Consider the following 22295-nt stretch of genomic DNA (forward strand, 5'->3'; position numbering starts at 1 on the left):
CAGTGCTGACTTCGCAATAGCACATGCCACTCAAAACCTGGGAAAACGCTTGCTCTTCTCTTCACTTATTCTGCTTCAAAGTGTTAAGCAAACACTCATGCATTTGGCAATACCTGACAAAGTGCATGGTGAATCAACAGAACAGCTGCAGGGTATTTCCCTTACTAGCATGACGTAAGGCTACACCTGATGCTCCACTGCCTTCCTTTATCACCAGGGTTCCTTACAGCAGGGAGGACAATATTCTATGCAGTGCAGTGCTTTCCCTGAGTGACAGTACTCTGCATTTTGCTCTCATGAGGCAGAGAAAGCAGTCTCACTCTTCAATTTTTTCGCTATCATGGTCATCCACTTCTCATTCCAAAAAAAACAGCCAACATTTTCAATAAAAGGTTTGCTTTTCCTGTTACCTGCCCACTTCTTTACTCCACCTACCGCTCTGATTCTTCCTGTACCTTTTTTTGGAGGGTAACCAAGTACCTCAGCTTCAGTTAGCGTGGTTGGTTCTCAACACTTGAAAATATTTTAAGTTGAGCTGAAAAATACTGAAGCTGATGTAAGTGTAGAATTTCCACACGGTCTCATTGATCACATTGTACCTTATTTTCCAGCATTTAAACAGTTAATATTTTTAGTTGTCCTTGTATTGTACTTGTAGTACAAGCGTTGTGTTTTCCTCAGGAGAATAAGTTTAGTGCTGTGAAGTAACTCATGCCAATAAACAACTCACGTACTGGCTCTAATGTGGTATTCTTTAGTAAATGTTATTTTAGTTACTGATTTAGTTAAGCGCCTTTGTGATGCTTGTATATAAAAGATTTTTTTTGCCTGTTTATACTACAAGAATCACATGCACTAACAAATAAATACATAAGCAGTGTTAATTTCTGAAAGATAATAGGGCTAAAAGTCACTGGCCTTTCTAGGAACTCTTCCAAACGAGAAACTACTCTGAAACTTTGAATTGTTTTTTAAAGATTTTAGAAGACAAAATGAAGCTACCCTCTTTACTTTTTAGACTAGAAAACACTTTTTTTTTGTTACACACACTCAAGCTGTAGTTAGTAGTTTTGTTTATCTACCACCTGGGAATTGGCCTGGGTTATCCTAGATTTATCCAGTAAAACTGACACAACGATCAGAGAAAAACTTAGACCTATTGATTCAGACTAGGGTTTGGAATAGCTCTTGTGCCGCTATTTGACAAATGTGCGAGAAAATAATGAAAAGAAAAAGGGTTGCATTGCAGTTTAATGAGCTTTTGCACTACAATATTTTCTTCTATTCACTTTGAATATACTGCAGTATGGCATTTATTCTAGCCCTTAAAACAGCAACAAATCACATTGTGGATTTGTTTAAATAAATCACAAGTATGCACAGAAAAGCTTGATCTTGTAAAGCCAAGACTTTATTCCCTGCTGTGTTTTATCATACCACTAATTAATTGCCAAGGGCCTACAAGTCATATTTCAGAAAGCCTTCCTCTTCAGTTCAGCCCAAATGCAGACTACATTTTGTATTTTAAAAGCCTCGAGGGAGTTAAACAGTACAAAAAAAAAATATTACTTTTTAGTTAGTAATTTAACTCCCAAGCTAATAAGAATCTTTCCTATTGTTTTGCATTTTTTCCATGAAGATTTTGTGTGTCCAGAGAAGGGCTATGAAGCTGGTGAAGGGCCTGGAACACAAGTCCTGTGAGGAGCAGCTGAGGGAACTGGGGTTGTTTAATCTGGAAAAGAGGAGGCTCAGGGCAGACCTTACTGCTCTCTACAACTGCCTGAAAGGAAGGTGTGGGGAGCTGGGGGTCGGCCTCTTCTCACAAATAACTATCGACAAGACAAAAGGGAATGGCCTCAGGTTGTGCCAGGGGTGGTTTAGATGGGAAATGAGGAGACATTTCTTCTTAGAAGGAGTAGTCAGGCATTGGAACGGGTTGCCCAGGGAGGTGGTGGCGTCACCATCCCTGGGGGTATTCAAGGCAAGATTGGACCTGGTGCTTAGGGCCATGGTTTAGTGGTTGACATTGGTAGTAGGGTGATGGTTGGACCAGATGATCTTGAAGGTCTTTTACAACCTTAATCATTCTATGATTTTAAACTGAAGCTCATTATTTCTTGGAGTAATACATTTTGATTATGCGTAGCAAAGCACTGTACCTATACCCATAGGTTTGGAGGCTTTGCATGGAAGTAACTGTGCTCTGTGTCAGTCTTACCTGGCAGCAAAGTCCTGGGTGTCCTCACTTAATGCCAAATGGTTCCACAGGCTCAGCCATCAAATCAGCCAGAGATCTCTGCTTTGGATAGGGAATCTTCATGCTCTCTGTCTTTTGAGAGGATTAAGTGTTTTTTGTCAAAGAGAAAAAGATAACTTTGAAGAAATGATAGCTTCAAAACTTCCCTCTGTTAATGAATCTTGGTACTACTTTCTGCCCTCAATGGCGGGAAAAAATAATTTTTGCCATTAAATGTCCATAGATCCTGCCCACAAATTTATAAAAAGCTTGAATATCAAACCCTTAAATCAGTGTACACTAACAATACTAAAATTGGGCAAAAAACATGCAGCATCAAGGGAGATAAAACTATTTGCATATTTGGGTCACATTCAATCACTATTTTTTTTGCCAAAACAAAGAGGAAAGGAATCTAAATATAGAGTGTTTTGTTTTGTTTTTGAGGGAGTGTAATAAATGAATCTTTTCATTCAGTAACATTTCCATCCCCACCTGGGATTTGACATTTTTCTGTGGAAAAACGAACATTTTCTTTTCACATTCACTCCCACTGATTCCGTTAAGCAGTCCAGCCACTGAACTAGAAAAAAAAATTGTAGTCCACACCTAGGATTTGTCCTTGTGTGACAGGAAAACAAACTGCCATCTGACAGACATGCTCAGTGGCCCCCTAGAGTTCCTGAGAAGAGGATTAGTTCATTCGAGAATTAAACACCAACTTTGCAGCAGAACTCCACTTCAACTGCACCAAAAAGCCCCACAAACTGCTAGAAAAAAGCAGCTCAACATGCCCAAAAATGGAAACCGTGTGAGGACCATGGGGAAAGAAAATTGGCAGGATGCTTCCATTAATAGAAGTCAACAATAAATTAAAGCAACAATATAGATATCTCCATACAGCAAACAACTGACTCCTCACAGGGTTGTTCCTTGAAAAATTTAATTTTGGAGCTTCTAACTAATGATGGGTTCTACAGCAAAACTCTGGAATTCTGTGCTGTAATTCTGGAAACTACAAGGCCCTGAGAAGTGAACTTTAAGTAGATGACACTTTTTCTAATACAACTGGGTATCACATTTAAAGTCAAAAAGAAGGAAGAGAGAAAAAGACAATTCCCGTGAGTTTACAAGAAAATTCTTACAGCAGCAGCAGCTTCAAATACATGGAAAATCAAAGCCAGAACTGCAGTTGTACTGCCATTATGTCCAGCTGGGACATGAGGAAATGTTGTGTAGTAGGCTCACACGCAGGATTGGCTGTTGATTGGGATGGGGTCTCTTCCAGGCTGCTACAGCTGAGCAATAGGACCAGTAGAAACATCTACCAGATTCACAGCAGTACTACGGCAACATGAAGCTCACACCAGTGCTTTACAAAGGACAGCTACTCTTTGCATGAAGATGAAGCAAGAAAAAGCAACGGCCCAGCATGTAACATTATGACAAGCCTGGGGCACTGCTTTTAGTATGCAGAAAAATGGCTTCAGTCAGAGGGACACAGCTTCCTGTCCATGATCAGCAAATAGCTCATCCATTGGAGTCCCTTGGCAATGCCAGAGAAACCTCAGCTGTTCAAGCTAATGCCATAGATCTTTCATGCCATGAGTAACACAAAGGACTTACCTCAGAGAATGATCCTGCCATGATATGTTGAACTTGTGCTCAGGTATTTACATAGACTGGGAGAAGAACTCAAGAGTAGCCCTGCGGAGGACTTGGGGGTCCTGATGGATGAGAAGCTGGACATGAGCCGGCAGTGCATGCTTGCAGCCTGGAAGGCCAACTATGTCCTGGGCTGCATTAAAAAAGGGGTGGCCAGCAGGCAGAGGGAGGTGATTGTCCCCCTCTACTCTGCTCTTGTGAGACCCCCCTGGAATACTGCGTGCAGGCCTGGGGCCCCCAGCACAAGAAGGATGTGGAGCTCTTGGAATGGGTCCAGAGAAGGGCCGCTAAGATGATCAGAGGGCTGCAGCACCTCTCCTAACGGTTCCTACAACGCATTGAAGATAATTTTCTGACACAAGTGGTGGAGGGGCTGACGAGGCAGGGGGTGCTTCTGGACCTTGTTGTTACCAACAGGGATGGGCTTGTTAGGGATGTGAAGGCTGGGGGAAGCTTGGGATGCAGCGACCATGAGATGGTGGAGTTCAAGATGGAACTTGGTGGAAGAAGTAAGGCAAAAAGTAGGATTGCTACTCTGGACTTTCGGAGAGCCAACTTCGACCTCTTCCAGGACCTACTTGGGAGTATCTCATGGGCTAGATTGCTAGAAGGCAAGGGTGCTTGTGAGAGCTGGGCAACATTTAAACAGCACTTCTTCCAAGCTCAGGATCGGTGGTGCATCCCTAAGAGTAGGAAATTGGGGAAGGGGGGCAGGAGACCTGCATAGATGAGCAAGGAACTCATCGATAAGATCAAAAGGAAGAAGGTCTATGAAATGTGGAAAAAGGGTCTGTCCCCTTGGGAGGAGTATAGGAGTGTTGTCAGGGTCTGCAGGGATGTGATGAGGAAGGCTAAAGCCCACCTGGAGATGAAGCTGGCAAAGGAGATAAAGGATAATAAGGTTTTGTTTTAAGTATGTAAACATTAAAAGGAAGACTACGGATAATGTGGGTCCCCTGCTGAATGAGGGGGGTGTCCTGGTAACGGGGGATGCTGAGAAGGTGGAGATAATGAATGCTTTCTTTGCTTCGGTCTTTGCTTCACAGACTACCTCCCGGGACTCCTGGACCCTGGAGAAAGAGTCTGGGAAATGGAGAGCTCCCCCCTGGTTGACGAGGGAGTGGTTCGGGAGTGTCTGAGTGGGGTCAATGCACACAAATCCATGGGCTCTGATGGAATGCTTCCACATGTGCTGAGGGAGCTGGCAGAGGTGATCGCCAAACAGTTCTCTATCATCTTTGAAAGGTCTTGGAGAACAGGAGAGGTGCCTGAGGTCTGGAGGATAGCCAATGTCACTCCGGTCTTCAAAAAGGGCAAGAAGGAGGATCCAGGAAACTACAGGCCAGTCAGTCTCACCTCTGTCCCTGGAAAGGTGTTGGAACGGCTTGTTCTGGATGCCATCTCCAAGCAATTGGAAGAGAAGAAGGTTATGAGTAGTCAGCATGGATTCACCAAGGGGAAATCGTGCTCGACCAACCTCATTGCCTTCTGTGATGGCATCACCAGCTGGGTAGATGGGGAGAGAACAGTGGTTGTCATCTACCTTGACTTCAGCAAGGCTTTTGATACTGTCTCCCACGACATCCTGATAGCAAAGTTGAGAAAGTGTGGGATAGACGAGTGGACAGTAAGGTGGGTTGAGAACTGGCTGACTGGCTGAGCTCAGAGTGTGGTGATCAGTGGCGCAGAGTCTGGCTGGAGACCTGTGACTAGTGATGTTTCCCAGGGGCTGGTGCTGGGTCTGGAGTTGTTCGACATCTTCATCGACAACCTTGATGAGGGAATAGTGTCCACCCTCAGCAAGTACACTGATGATACAAAGTTGGGAGGAGTGGCCGACAGGCCAGAAGGCTGTGCTGCCATTCAGCGAGACCTGGACAGGCTGGAGAGAGGGGCAGGAAGAAACCAAATGAGGTTTAACAAGAGCAAGTGTAGAGTCCTGCACCTGGGAAGGAACAGCTGCACGTATCGGTACAGGCTGGGGGACGACCTGCTGGAGAGGAGCTCTGCGGAGAAGGACCTGGGGGTCCTGGTAGACAACAGGTTGGCCATGAGCCAGCAGTGTGCCCTGGTGGCCAAGAGGACCAATGGGATCCTGGCGTGCATTAAAAGGAGCGTGGTCAGCAGGTCAAGGGAGATAAACCTCCCCCTCTACTCTGCCCTGGTCAGGCCTCAGCTGGAGTACTGTGTCCAGTTCTGGGCTTCCCAGTACAGAAAAGACAGGGCTCTCCTGGAAAGAGCCCAGCGGAGGGCAACAAAGATGATACAGGGCCTGGAGCATCTCCCCTATGAGGAAAGGCTGAAAGACCTGGGTCTGTTCAGCCTTGAGAGAAGAAGACTAAGGGGGGATCTTATCAATGTTTATAAGTACCTGAAGTGTGGGAGACAGGGGGATTTGGCCAACCTCTTTTCAGTGGTTCGTGGGGACAGGACAAGGGGCAATGGCTGCAAAAATGGAGCACAGGAAGTTCTGCACCAACATGCGAAAGAACTTCTTGGTGAGGGTGACGAAGCACTGGAACAGGCTGCCCAGGGAGGTTGTGGAGTCTCCTTCTCTGGACGCCTGGACGCCTACCTTCTCCCATCTGGACGCCGACCTGGGCAACCTGCTCTAGGGAACCTGCTTTGGCAGGGGGGTTGGATCCGATCATCTCTCGAGGTCCCTTCCAACCCCTACAATTCTGTGATTCTGTGACTCCTATGAAGAAAGGTAGAGGGAATGGGGCTTCTTTAGCTTGGAGAAGAGAAAGCTCTGGGGAGACCTCATTGCGGCCTTCCAGTACTTGAAGGGAGCGTATAAACTGGAGGGGGAATGCCTGTTTACATGTGTTGATAGTGATAGGACAAGGGGGAATGGTTTTAAAGTAAGACAGGGGAGATTTAGGTTAGAAAGTAGGAGGAAGTTTTTCACTCAGATGGTGGTGAGGCACTGTTAACAGGTTGTCCAGACAGGTTGTGCATGCCCCATCCCTGAAGGCATTCAAGGCCAGGCTGGATGCAGCTCTGGGCAGCCTGCTCTAGTGGTTGGTAACGCTTCCCAGAGCAGGGGGGTTGAACCTAGATGATCTTTAAGGTCCTTTTCAACCCAGGCCAGTCTATGATTCTAATACAGTGCCAGGTACCTCTCAGCCTAGTCCATTGCTCCTCAGTAGGCACCTGGTCAGCTGCATGCGGGCACAAATGCTTTGCCTTCCTACTTGATATCACTTACAAGCATGTCATAACCATCTATACAGGGCACAATTCCCAGGCTGTAATCTTCCTTCTTATTTGAAATCATTCCCAATTCTTTCTTTTTCTTGTGGTTGTAAGTAGCCTGTCTCGGAATGCTTTCGCCAGGCTATATTTGTCTTTTGTGATAAGAAGGCAATGTAAGAGTGGAAACTTTCTGCATGTCTTCCTTTTAGCAGTCCAAATGTGAAGGGGGATGTCATGCACTGAAACTCAGCAATCATCTACAGTTTGATTTTCATCTACAGAGAAGCAGCAATAAAGTGAGCAAAAGAAGAACAACCACATCCAGCTGGAGAGCACCGATAAGCAATTATTTTCTCACATGTGCCCAGGACACATCCTCAGCACAAGCTCAGTGTAATTGACTAGAACAAGGAACAGATTTCTACATATTCCCAATCCACAAACTGTCCATGGCTTCTTTAACAGTTGCAAACCTGCCTAGCCTATGCTATAGGATATCACCACATCTTAAAAGAGCACTGGCCATTTCCTCGTCTACTTGCATTTCTGGGACATGAAGGCTAAAGATACTGCCAGTTGAAGAATGGCTCATGCTAGAATTAGATTAAAACTCTGCCCTCACCAACTGCTTGGCAACACAGCTCACTACACTGATCACTGCCCCATGATTAAGAGAATACATCAACAATGAGTAAGGAATAGTTGAGATTCAATCCTTGATTATAATTTGCTTTCTAGCAAAATGGTGACATGCCTCATATAAGTCACTTGCATTGTCCTAGAGTAAGGAAGGGGAAGTGTTTTGTTCCTTTGTGTCATTTATAGAGCTGGGCGCTTTTCTCCATTTAGATACTATGCTGTTTCAAACATGTCTGTTCATTTACAAATAGGTTTAGATACACCATTAGAAAAGGCATCACTTGCTAATTATATGATTGAGAAGCTATGGCATTCTTAAATCATTCCACTAACACAACAGAAAACATTTCTCTGCATCTGTTTTTGTCTGGCTAGAGGTATGAAATGTGAATGTTCACATAGCTTTAAAAAAAAAATAAAATACAGCTTGACTGCAACAGTGCAATGTAGAATAAAATTACGAGTAAGCCAGGCAACTTAATACATTCAAACGGCTTTGGCCTGTGAACTATCCAACCACAAAATATGCTCACACACTCCATTTTAATCTCTTTTATGAGTATTAAACCAAAATTGTTGCAATCATGTTATCTATTTGAAGAGGAAGAACAACCTTACAAGATCACATTGTACCCACCTGTTAATACTGAAATCACTGTTGAGATTTATGTTGGATAGACTTGTTTCTGAGGATGTTCTCTCAGTCTCGACTTTATTTTTATCTTTGTCATTCACAGCTAGTGTCAGACCACAGCATGCCACATGCACTGACTTATTTATAAGAATGTTTATTTCTTGGAAAATGGAAAATTTGCACATACCCAGATGCATGAGCTATGTTATGGGGAAGCTGCCTTCCCCTGTGTGAAGAAAAAGAAACCTGGAGTCAGGAGCACAATGAACACACCTCAATCACCTCAGTTTCTTCTATTCCCTTAACCAACTACCACACCTCTATGAAGGGTTTGCTGTCTATTATAAGTGACTGCTCTGAACTGGAATAATCTCATCCAGCTTGAAGAGCTCTTCAGTTCTTCATTCCTGCTATGCGTGTCACTCCTGTGCTCTAAGACCCAGCTGTCTGACTTTCACTAAGGAACAGTACGCAATTCCTTCTGTCTTACCTGGTTGATAACTTCACATTTAGGGATCTGCTTAACCATAGTTCTTTCTGAATAATGAAAATGGAAAATGCAGCTCTCCTCCTCTCTCTTTCTCTTTTCCCCCTGGCTGTTGGAACTGCTACTGATCCGACAGTGTTCTTGGTTCTCTCTCCTCTGAAAATTTTAATTTTTACACTGGGAAATAAGGGTTACAAAAAAACAACAAACACTGTTACTTGAAAAACTTAGTTTCAAAGAATAACTTTCAAAAGCTATTTCATCCTATCAAGCAAATAGTTACCACAAGAGTTTGATCAAAGCTTAATTTTGGTGCCTTCGTAACAGTGGGTACATTTTCCCTCTGTTCTTATTTACGCTCTCTCTGCTGAGTGGCAGTAACACTCCAAAGCCTCGAGCTGTTTGCCAGCATCAACATCGAATCTCGGTACCCCTCTTGCTACAGCATCTACAGCAGCTTAGGGGAAAGAGAGAGGGAAGAGAACAAAGTCAGATAAAAGTAACTTGAAGCTTTTGAGAGGGTTAGTGAGAAGGTCTACATGAAGAATAACTCTTAGCATCTTTCTTCTCACTTCCCTATTGTTTAGAAAAGTCCTTGACCTTAGAGAAGTTGCCTGATTTCCATCTGTACTCAGCATATGCTGGATGGTCTTGGTTTCTTTCTCCCAAACTTTGTTTTAAGCACCATATAAACAAAACTGCTATAGCTGTTTAAAAGTAATGAGTTCTACTGATGTCTGGAAGAGAAAAGGTGAGAAAAGATAAGAGGAGGTCAAGCTAGAAGAAAAGGCAGCAGGAGCTGGAAGAAGGAACAGCTTTTGAAGATTTTTTGAGAAAATGAAAAGGGACTGAAATTCAATATGAATACTAAAACCTCAGCATTAACAATAAAAACTTTCCATAATAAGCATCTCCAGGGATAAAGCATCCTTTGGAGTTTGACTTCAGGCCCCAATCCAGCAAAGTACTTAAGCCTGTGAGTAGCATTATTGAACTCAACCTATGTCAATGGGATTGGCTCATGCTTAAGTGTAAGCATGTACTTAAGTGCTTTGCTGGATCAGAGCCATGCTTGTTTGAGGCTATGGTTACCTTATACATGGGAATTATCTATCAAGCACAATTACCTTTCAAATGGGTAAGGGATATCCAGTGCTAATCATGCAGCAGATTTTGTGATACTGGGTGAAGCAGCTATCTGAAGTTCAGACAACATTTTTTCCATGTAGATACTCTGAGTTGAACACTAGCTGCTTGTACTTAAGTATCCAAGAACGGCCAGGCTGCAAAGTACTTGATAGAAATTAATTCCTTTAAACTTAATTCCAGTGGTTGTTACACCAAGTTTAGTGCCTTTGTTTGACATCATCATCATCCAGTATAACAGCCCTGAGAACATTATTATTTTCAAGGTTTTTTTTTTTTTTTTAAACTATGATCTTCTGAAAGCTGAACATGCTTCCAATTTCAGATGGTTCCTTTCTAGGGAACAGAAATCTTATCAATTGCTTTACATGCGTCTGTCTCCCCTTCATCTTACGTACTTTCAGGAAAGATCAAAAATAACCCTAGCTACCTTATTTTAAATACACATGGGGCCCCTGGGTTCCACCAAAGAGCTGTATCCTCCAATAATGCAGGAATCAGAGATGTAGTAATAGAGGAAGAAGTATTCCACAGCAGAGGCCCATACATAGGAAAAAAAAAATCCCCTGAGAACAAGAACAATAGTGAAAGAAAGTGGCAGAAAAACAGTGGAGGACAATTTCAGTATCACAATCAAACCCTCATTCACACTGATACAGTTATCAGGGGGTGGAAGGTGTCTAAGAGTTTCACAGCAACTACCCTGACTGCTTTATCAATTCCAAGGCAACACAGAGTTAAGGCATATAAAAAGTATATCAGCTATTGTGTACTAAGTTCTTTTCAACCAGGTATACGTACTTTGACATGAAACTATGGTTCTCAGTTCTGTTTTTACTGTAAGAGGGTTTTTATCAGCTTATTTGTATTCAGAGGTTAAATCTCATACTTGTGAAGTGCTGAGATTATTTACATGTGTACTACTCAGACTGATTAAAATATCCTGCTGGTGTGTGCACGTATGTATACACACCCTTTCATATATACAAATTTATAAATGCATACAGCTTTTAGAAAAACCATAACCTCTTTGAAATGTACTTCTGCTTAGATGCCATGGTTATATGATAAATAATGGCTAAATTGTAAGTTCTTAAATTGATGGAGTGCCAGTAATAAATAGATCAAAGACTTCCCAATGCTAGTGTCCATGAATACTAAACAATGGTATTTCCTATTCTGTAACGAGTGCCATGGTTCTGATCCATAAAGCTTGAATTTTTTTGCCTGCCTACAGGCACGCACAGGCTCACAGAGCAGATGTGAAGTCACAAGTCTCTAGTGTAATTCATGCTCCAGTTCAGCAACTGTCAGGGTATGTTGAAGACAAGTCCGTGACTAACGCAGCCAAGAAATTCCTGAGAGAATGATTGTTAACTGTTCTGAGAAACTCTTCCTCTGGGTTATTATCCCATAGAGAGAGAGACAGTGGGTCTTAGCCATCTTAACCAAACAAACAGCTCTGAGAAACTAAACATATTCCCTCTGAGATTACAGAAAATAAAAAAAAATAAAAATAAAAAAACAGCATTTTATGTTAAAAGCAGTTAGAAGCACACACGATACTGTCAGTGAAGCACTTGGACTTCTTCCTGCTTTATGCATCAGATCAGAGTTTCCATACTCCCAAAGGAAACCAAGCATCAGCTGAATAAAAGAGAAAGTCCCATTTACCCTACAATTATCTTTTCATAGCTGGTTTGATTGAACAGGAGCGAGGCATGGGCACATGCAGCAACTATTACAGCCACCAGAAAACAATGCAGTGGCAACTCAAATGGGCAGCTGTTTTAATGTTTTATGTCTGGGACACTCTGCTCATAAAAGCCAAAGGAACCAAAAGGGAAGTTGCCTCAAATCTGTGTAGCGTTGTCCAACTCTTTGAGCTAGCTGACAAATGAAAGATGTGATTTAGTCCCAGGGCACTAAAAGGCAGAAATAAAGCAAATAACTACCTGACTAATGGTGTAAGATCATTTTGAGATTTCAGAAGTGTCAGTCTCCTTTTTCTAACACCACCTCCTTCCATAGCCATCTCGACATAGGGTAAACATGCAACGTAACAGTTTCTTACATATATGTGAAGTAATTTCCTCAGCTGCCTCTCGTGCATTTTAAGCTGTATCCAAGCAAATAAAGCTAAGAAGCAAGGCTACAACTCAACTGTTGGTACTCCCACAGATTTCTCAGCTCAGTCTTCTGTGCTCCTTTTCTTTCTGGAAAAAAAACCTGTCAGGAAAAGTATTTCTCATCTCTACCATCTAAGTTTTCCATGCTGTTTCTTACGTGCCAAGACAGTGATTAGCACTATTGAACACTGGTTGCAGGCTGCAGTTCGTTGTTGGTGCATTACTGTGGCTTTGTTTGCTGGTACATAGCATCGGAGCATCCCTTAAGAGAACATTTGATAGCATCACTCTTCTGAATTGTCATACAGTGCAGATGGTCGCAGAATGTAGGCAAGTGGGAGCCAGAGCAGGAGGAGGAGTACATCCTGCTTCTATTTCTCCTCTAGTGCTAATCTTGCTGCATTTGGATTAGGCTTTTGGTTAGGATGTCTACAGCTCTGGGTGGATGCACCCAAAGATCTAACAAGGGAAATACAATGGAGCAGCTGCACTCGGCAGCATTACAACCACCAAGTGACCAGATTTGCATATAAAAACCCAGTAAAAGGTTACTGCAGCTCACACTACTGACAATTCCCTCCTCTGCAAAGCAAATTTGCTTTCGAATTCCCCACGGTTGGCATTTTGTTGCAAATGGCTCTGTTATGAAAAGATCAACTGAAATCTATATACTTCAGCTGATTAACTATTATTACAGCGTACAAACCTGCAAACAAAGAGGACGACTTCTTCCATTTGGCATATATGATTTTATTTCTAGATTAGTTGGGAGAGTTACAGTGTTACAATGTTGAAAACTTGAACATGTGTACCCTGCCAGACAACATCATTGGCATACTGGAACAATACTGTGAATAAAACAAAGGAAGTCAACATAATTGTTTATCTCCATACAAATACAGACTTCTCAGGAATGTAATTGTTATTCTCCTGTGTTACAGAAAGGAGGGCTTCCAAATGTTGAAATGGCAAGACTTCAGCAGGAATTTGATATGCTAAAGAACTTTAAATTTTAGCTCTCATTAGTCCAGATAAGAAAAATCTAAACACACTATGAAAAATGGTATACAAACTGGCAGATCCGAGGAAGGAAGAAGAACTGTTACATTTCCAGGGAGACACCTTGACAATATAAAGAAATGACTACATCTACAACTGTAATCAGACTTATTTAAAGTCAGGTAAATATAGATGTTATGGTCTGGAGGAAGTTACTTAAACAGAAAACAGTAACGAACGGTGAAATGTTACTCTTACTGACTGCAAATTTATTTGTGTGTAGACTCACTGAGAACGAAGTACTTAAGTACAGATTGTGAACCAGACTGAAATTTTCCACCCTTGACTATATGAGGGATTAATTTTTACCACCAACACAATACTTGGTACCATAACTGACAACACATAATGATGTTATCTGGACTACTTGCTAGCTATTTACTTTGCTGGTAGAGAAGACTCTTTATACCATAGAAGCATCACCAAAATTAATCCATATAATGCTCACACTCCTGGTATAACTGGTATAGAAGCCCTTCTACAGGCAGGATTTTCATAATCAAAACAACTCACAATTGGGCAACAGAAACAGACATTAAGAGAGCTACAAGGATATCAGTGAGAACAGAAATTACTCATATACGTCCCCACTTCCCCATGGAAAATCACTATGTACAGAGTAAAAATATAAGCTTTCTCACACCCAAACTGGCCTGTGAACGTGTAATCACAAATGTTGCATGTGGGAACAGACATCTGTGTTCCATCTTCATTTGTCATTTTGGTGTTTATTTCTGGGAAAACTGGAAGATAATTTTCAAAATTTGTCTTCCCAAAATAAAGAAAAATTGATTTTGAGTTCTCACAGATACAGTTATGCTTACTGTCTGTCCTTCTCAGTGCGCTTACAATTTCTTTGTGTATGTCTACAAAATGATTTGAAATTACTCAAATTACCTGAAGAACATGAAGTCTCTAGTTCAACTTCCAGATCTGACTGTTCACATTTCTTTCAAATAAAAATGCATTTTATGTGGCTGTTGATATCCTATTAATTTTTCAGAGCAGCAGGTGTCTGCAGGAAAAAGACTATTTCTTAAGTGTAACCTTCCGTACTTTAAAAAAATGTCCTAAAAAAAGGGAAACAGATGCTGTTAGCAGTAGTACAGTTTTTTGTCTTTCTGGCAAGCACAATTTTATTTAACTAGATCTCAGTTGGACAATCTTGATTTGTATTGTTAGTAACAATTGAGAAGACCACAAATACCACATGCAAATAAGATATCTTACCCTGGTTTTCTAGAGATCTATGACTACTTACAGCTATTAAAGTACAGAGAAAACATACATAGTAAATTGAGTTTGTAAAGCAAGGATAATTTTAGGCCAAATCCCTAATTTAGTGACAAATTAGTGTAGGTAAGCTTCAGTGAAAACCAAAGAGTTGTGAACACTTGTTCAGAAGCACACTGTCGTACGATACAAAAGCAAACTTGTTCTTTGGACAAGCCTTAACGATGAAGTAATTACTTATTTATGAATTCACAAAGCCACAGCAGTGGTCCACAGATAAGAAAAAAATACTAGATTAATCCTAATTGCTTAGGCAGGGCCTATTCATTTTATAGTCTTGCGTATGATAAACCAATCCTGTAGAGGACCTCCAAGGGATATTACAAATACTCTTTTTTAAATTTATTTTTTAATAGGACAGGCATGGCAAAAGCCCAAAGAACACTCCAGCATGCCAGGAACAAAAGCAGAGTGTGGCATGCAATTCATCGGCAGGCACATGCTGGAAAAACAATACAGCCTCAAAATGGACAATCATGTTAACCCAGGGCTGGCTATTCACCATGAGGGGACACTGCAGTGCCTACAGCTGCAGGAGATACCCTTGTCTGTACACTGGTGCACTGCCTTCAAAAACCTTTTTGTGTGTGTTCGGACTGACTGTTGATGAGGGATTAGTAGGGCTAAATATACAAGATATAATAACAAAAAATAATAACAGTTATTTTCTGACTCGTTAGCTTAAACAATTTTACAGCAGTCTTCAGTCGGTATTAGCCAGTAAAACTGTGTACAGGGTTACAGCAACTCATAATAGGTATTCTACACAGAACAAGATTCAGGGTTAACTAGAAAACTTTTCCTCTACCATTTTCCTTCGTAGTAAGGATATCTTGAAATCTTTTCTTTCAATCAAACTAGAAAACATTGGTCTTGCTTTTGAAGCTTTATTCAAAGTAAGGCAAGTTGTATCAACTTGATACCTATATCAGACTATGTCACGGTGTCTTGTTTCATACCTACGCAGATTATCTTTAAAAATAGACTCCGTGAATGTCGCCAATTGCCAAGACAGACAAGTCACTTAGCCCTTTTGAAAATTTTACACTTAGGTTGATTTAGTCCAGGATAGTAACTGCAATCTAATTTAAAATCCCCCCCCCCAAAAAAGGAAATGAACAAAAACCCAGCAATCAAACAACAACAAAAATAAAAAAATCCCATCACAGAATTAAATGTTTGGGTTTGATGAAGAATGCTTATGGGCATTTGTGTCTTCCTATTATGATTCATGGCATCATAGTAAACTATCAACCAATTTCTCAAAAAAATAAAAATAATAATACTAATTTGAGATTCACCATTTTAAGAACTCTGGGAACCACTGCTGTAATGCATGACAGCTACTTATGATTAACTAATTAACAACCATGTGATGAAGAAGGTTATGTAGTCCATAGGAAATAAATACTTAAGGCATTATCTGTCCAATAAAAAGCAAACTGTATAAACTGCTGTTACTAGCCTTTTGATCACCAGACAAAGAAAGCTTATGCACTTACATTTCATCATCATATTCCTTTGGAGGTGACACTGCAATGACTAAGTCAATCCAATCCTGCAACAAAAAAGCACAAGCACATGTGTGCTGCTAAATGTTCCTCTTAGAGGTGGTTAACGGACTACTATGGAATAGCAGATAGATAACCAGAAAAGCAATCTGTTCCTGGAAAACCACAAGGAACAGGTCTCTATAAAATATTTGTATAGGAACACAGTTTCAAGATTGAGCTGTTTGATTTCTATCCTGAAATTAAAGAAAAATCCACTGATTTTGCAATAAGCTTTAAAAAAACAGCCATTCTAAGTAGCATACTGTATTTGGTCGTCATAGTAATTAATACAGTTCTTGCCGAGAAGACACTCACTCTAGCTGAAGTGCTGTGTCATTTGTACATTAAGAAATCAAAGATTAGATAAGCTATTATCAAAGTTCCTATCAGCTTCCAAGTCAGTTTCAGTATTAGAGATTCTACAGATAAATGTACTATACACACTCAGACTGCAATGTGTTTAAATACAAATCTTGACATGTGGCTAAATACCATAAACTTTCAGAGTAAATTACAGGCATGATTTTCAGAGTTGCTGTATACCATCATTTGCTGCAGATTTCAACTCACTTGGGTGGCATGGCACACCCATACTTTTGATGTTTCCAACCTTGTTTCTATTCATGAGACAATGTCATGAAAGACAAGAGTACATCATGAAAGTTATAGGTAGAATGAAAAAGTATTCCCGTGTACTTACCCCACCCATGTTCCAAGCCTTTGCTAGAGTTGCTTGTGCTTCTGCCAGCCTGCTGTCAATTAATATCTTGCCATTTACAGCCAGTATTTCATCTCCTTTCACTATGCCTCCTGGTGACAGACCAACACATTATACGTACATGTAACCAAAATAAGTTCTGTGACAGACTTCTCTGATGCAGTACTGAGTATAATGAAAAGCATCCTAACTAGATGTGAAGGCTTACACTGAATTTTGACGTAGACAAGAAGGTTTGCTACAGGCAAAGGCAAAAAGAATTTTTAGGTGGGCATGGACGAGTCACTCTAATCTTCTCTTATTGATTATGAGCTGTAAGAATGTTCAGTAAGATTTTCTGTAGTAGCAGTTTGCCAGTCCGTGTAATCCACCTATATTCCCCATAAACTGTGGTTAATTGTAGTCTGTTACCACTATGAAAACGGCAGCGTTACTTAAATACCTGAATGTCTAAGTGGCATTTGTCAAGGGTTTGCAGGACTGTCATTCCTTTTCAAAAGCATGTGTAACGTTTAGTTCTCAGAACTGGTTTTGATTTGCTAATCTGGAATGAAGGACAATCAGGTAACTGGAACTGGATTTGGGGAGGGGACAACACATATGATAAGGGGACAGCCCACAATAGTCACAAGTCAAAGAGAAACCAAGCACTTGGAATAAGCAATTGTGGCTAAGATGTTTTCACAGCAAGGATGACTTCAACTTAGCTGTGGTTGGGACAAGGTCAAAGAAAACAACCTAAGGAGATACTGTCCTGTCCATCTACCTGGTCATCACCAGGGTTCTCAAGGTAAGGATGAGACTGGCTCCCAAGAGAAAAGCCTGGATGTGCTGGCATATTCTCGTGGCTTCTAGAGCTAAGCTGTAAGCCAGAATGCTCTGGCTTTTAGTTAGATTTTGTGAGTAAAGCCAGATGTTTTACAAAACAAATTACTATTGAAAGTAGCATTAAGAACAAAGCTAAGCAATAGCTTATGTTCTAGTAACTGCTTTGCACATGGAAGTCCTCTAAATGTAATTGTTTTGGAAATCAGAAATAATGGAGATCAGATTTAGGTTTCCTGAATTAACAAAACCAGCATTTTTTGATATCTGACTGAAAAAGGGGGAGTCCTTAATAAGAGAACAGCTCTACGTTTTTGGGTCACATTACTGAAACTTTGGCTATGATGAAAATACAGCAGGGTTGACTATTTCTTCTTAAACATTGTCAATAATTACGTAAATTTTATAAATTTAAGCAGCACTCTTCAAACCATGAGCCTCTCTTTGAGGTGCCCTTAGAGCTGAGACAGAACTTGGCTGCCTCGGGCAATCTAACTGTGCTTCCCAGTACCAGCAACAACTGCAAAGTCAGCCAAGAACTCAGCCACTGGAAGATGCCATTTTGCAGCAGCATTCAAGATCCCCATTGTTACTCACCATGCTTGTCTGCAGCACCACCCTCATAGATGGCAGAGACTACTATCTTTCCAATGGGAGAATCAATTCCTCCCTCAACTGCAAGGTCTAATGATCCTTCCTATTAAACAAGAATTTCAGTTCAGAAAAGGCTGTTAATTCTTTCCATCAACAGGAACTTAATCTTTCATTCTTCCCAGTAGATGTATCCATACATGAGATGATTACATCAACCCTCTAAATATAAATAGATAATATAGTACTTACCTTTTTAATGCGTAATAGCCGTACATCTTTTCCCATAATCTGCTCAGGGGTAAACTGTGAAAAGAAAATGGTTATTCATTTCCATGTTGGAAACATAAAACAATTAACCTCATCTATGTAGATTGCAGGTGAAAAGGGACCTTTCCCTCCTCTAAAATAGTGTTAGAGGAAGAGCTGAACACTAGCTCATCCTTTCACGTAAGGAAGCTCCCTTTCAACAGGGCTAGAAGAAACAAATGGTCAAGTCCCAGCAAAACATGAAGCAAGAATGTTACCCCCTCCCAGCCCCCAAAATCAAGAACGTGTTTCTTTTTCCTAGTGTATTTTATATTAAACTGAGACATATCTTAATTCTCTCCTTACCATTGAATGTGGATCAAAGTCTTCCAAATATTTCTGGAAGCCCTGAGAATAAAACAATACTCAGTTGTAGAAACATTAGGCTCATGTACATGCTTAACGTAAAAGCTCAATTTTAGTTATTAGTGAGAAAACATAACTCTGTAAGCTAGGATAGAAGATTATAAAGGCAGAAAAACACAGAAAGGTAGCAGAGAGTCCATCCTGACAGTCAGAAGACATGTTAAGTCCTTACAATACATTAGCAGTTTGAACTGGCCATACTATGGAGCAATTTTGAGGAACAGTTTACTACTCTACCAGTTCAGCAGTTCCTCTCCACACCTGACAGAAAGGGACAAATCTACCACAGACAGGTATGTTCTGCCATGCTCTTCTGAGCAACCTTTCTTGGGACTACCACCATGTGTTGGGTACTATTAAAACAGGCAGAAGTGACAGACTCTGACTGGCATGTCACCAACACTGCTCCATGGTGTCTAGGTTGTAGGACCAGACTCTTTAGAAACCCTTCTCACCTCCTGTCTGTGGAGTTTCAGGAGGTTGACTCCATATCACAAGCAAAGGACAAAAAATGATATTTTTTTCATGTGGTTCTGTTGGGAGCTGAGAGTCCACATCTTATTTAGCATTTAAATAAGGTTTGCCTGCACTGCATTTGTTAACTGCCAACTTTGAGTTACTAAATAAATGGGAATTTCATCACAGACTTCAGTAAGGGTAGAATTTCATCTTGGGGGAAAAAACAATCATTCATGAATATGGGAAGTATATCAATATTATGAGCACTGTCACTACAACAGAAACATTTTACAATAAAGAACACCCTAAACAACTAATAGTTTGAATACATGAATTTGTATTGATCTCTGGAATGATGGCTGAAGTAGACATAAATGGTCTCAGAGCAAACAACTTAGAGAAAAAATCTCTAATCTCAGCCAAGTCACTAATTCATTATGTAATCTAAAGCAAGTCATTGAACTCTTTGTCCCAGGTCACCCTCATGAAAAACAGATGTTGCCCTTGAAGAAAATTTTCCTGGGAAAACCATTTTTTAAACAAGAAAAAAACAAAAACCCCACAACAAAAAAACCTGCAAAGAAATGATATGATCTGAATCCAGTAAGCGTACAAATACAGCCATAATAGAATGAACACGTCCTCTGAATGGCAGCAAATCTTCCCAGAAAGGAGCATCAGAAATTCACAGAGTAGAGAGTGTGCACCAAGCAGCAGCTAATGAACCAAGCAACATGGAATGGAAAGCACGGGGCTGATCCGACTTTCCACTGCTCAGCACATCTCATGGAAACAGTACAGAACACTCTTGATTTACAATAACGTTCATAGGACTGCACATTAGTAGAATATGGAACATTAAAACATTTGGCTGCAGTGAAACAACTATCTGTCCGGACTTCTAGATGGAAGCTGAAGCTAATACTTTGGGGTGGGAAACAAAACGAAAGGAAAATAAAACACCTAAGCCAATGGCACAGCTTACTGAAGTTTCTGGCATCAACAGTCAATAACAAACGTGACCTGACCAAAATAAACCGAAAAGAAGAATTAAAACATACTAATATTCAGTTTCAATTGAATAGTTTCCAAGTTTGATTTGCTGTCTGAGTCAAATCTAGTTTTCCTTTCTGACACAAGCCTCCAGCTTATGCAGCCTGAGTTACTTCCTCAACGGTGGATCTGTACATAGAAATCCACCTTCTCAAATGGAGCCCTGCACACTTGAAGGATCCTATTGAAGTAAGACAGCATATATCTGTTTGTCTGGGGGAGTTTTATGTGGACTAATGGAAGCTTAAAATATTTGACATTTTGCCAGCATTTTTGTATTAATTTGACTACACCTACAAAACAGGCCTAATTCATGATTTTCAGTAGGATACATTATGGTTAACCTTGAAGTTGTCAAAAATCATCTTGTATTTTCCTTCTTATGTATAACTATTTCACTTGTCTAGAAAAGATGCCTACAAAATGATTTTATTATTCGACCAATGTTAAATATCAAGAAAAACTCAAACTAAACAGCAAGAGAAGAAAAAATTCATTATTAATCTTCATGTTTTACCACTGTGAGCTCACAATTGTGCCCCAGCATTTTCACGTAACATGACAACGCATCTAGGTTAGCTTGCTTTCACACAGGAACTGGCACATTTAACAGCAACAGAGAAATCAGGCACACTGTTCACTTCAAGGGACAATCTCTTAAACCACAGAACAGTCAACCAAAGAGGGAGAGATGAAAGCACACCACTACACCTGTTCAAACTTGCATAGAGGAAAGCTATAAAAGTAGCAATATGGTAGAAAAATCCTACACAACATGAGGAAAGGCTACGTGCATAGGTACTTTCCACCATCAGTTCCTCTGATTTCCTACCAATTACTATGTTATGATAATAGCTTTATTTGTTAAGCTAAAACTATTTTATTACAGAAAACATTGCAACTGGAAGCTAACAGACAAAAAAAAACTAGGAATAGCGAAAAAATTGCCCAGTCTCAGATCGGTTATCAATATAATACGATCTTAAATATTGCACGAACCACATAAGTAGCTTCAAGATGTTTCAATCTGGAGGACTTACTATCCTCTCATTATTCATCCGCCTAGGCTAGCAGGCGCCACATGCACACACTGAAAGTTTACCAAGACTAGCAGTTTTCATGCACTAGGGCTGTTTTATATCCTCTGTTTTAGAAACTCAGCAACAGGATTAGGAAGAAAACCTACACTCAGTGAAAACACAAGTACCACACAAAACACGGAAAATATTATTTTACTTGTTTTTTGTTAGATCTAAATGACGAATTGTAAACCACCATCCTTTTAAACATCTCTTGTGGCTGCAAAAGAAAGAAAATTGCCAAACCAAATATTATGTTCTTGTTGTAAATAAATAACATCTAATCATAAATAATCTCACTGCTTTTCTTTTCTTGTTTCAGGACTAAATCACACTTGAATTTTTTAATACTTGTTCCCTACACCATTTCAAAATGAGAGCACACACAGTGAAATGATAACAAATACAAAGAGGAAAGAATTCTAAAGGAACTACATAAGTAATTCTCATTTCCATACCACAAGATTTCTTAAAGATAATTTCCATGACTCATTTTATCCCTAATTTCTAGAGAATTGTGCCGTGATTTCCGCTGCATGATTCTGAAAAATTAATTGAAAAAATATGGACAAAATGCTAGACCAATGATTTCCAAAGTATCAAAACCTCATGATATATGTACGTTATAACAATAACATTTTTTTTCTCCTACTAGTAGATTTCCTATACTGAAGGGTGAATTATAATACACTAAATTCCTTTTGAAGTTGATGAGCCAAAAGGTTATGTGTATTGGGTTTATTCTGAAACAAGCAATTACTTAAGTATCAATTACTAGAACAGGTTCATTCTACTAAAAACTATCCTACTGAATTTATTTGACTAATTTATTTATGAGTGGTCTTACTTCAGTTTC

At 40.2% G+C, this 22295-nt stretch overlaps 1 protein-coding gene across 3 annotated transcripts in view; it reads right to left on the reverse strand.

Annotated features, from left to right (window-relative positions):
- Positions 1–12843: 12843 nt before the first annotated feature.
- Positions 12844–22295, reverse strand: part of USH1C (USH1 protein network component harmonin) — a 45087-nt gene continuing 35635 nt past the window's right edge. For 2 of the 3 annotated variants that reach the window (XM_066997439.1, XM_013177816.3), the window contains exons 16-21: positions 18789–18830; positions 18426–18479; positions 18180–18279; positions 16740–16849; positions 15989–16044; positions 12844–14263 (exon numbers count right to left, since the gene is read on the reverse strand). In XM_066997439.1, the coding sequence (XP_066853540.1) occupies positions 14251–14263; positions 15989–16044; positions 16740–16849; positions 18180–18279; positions 18426–18479; positions 18789–18830 (375 nt within the window). In that variant the 3' untranslated portion in view covers positions 12844–14250. The other variant, XM_066997440.1, reaches the window with a different exon arrangement.

Source organism: Anser cygnoides, chromosome 5, assembly GCF_040182565.1.
Source record: "Anser cygnoides isolate HZ-2024a breed goose chromosome 5, Taihu_goose_T2T_genome, whole genome shotgun sequence".
In the NCBI taxonomy this organism is placed as follows: domain Eukaryota; kingdom Metazoa; phylum Chordata; class Aves; order Anseriformes; family Anatidae; genus Anser; species Anser cygnoides.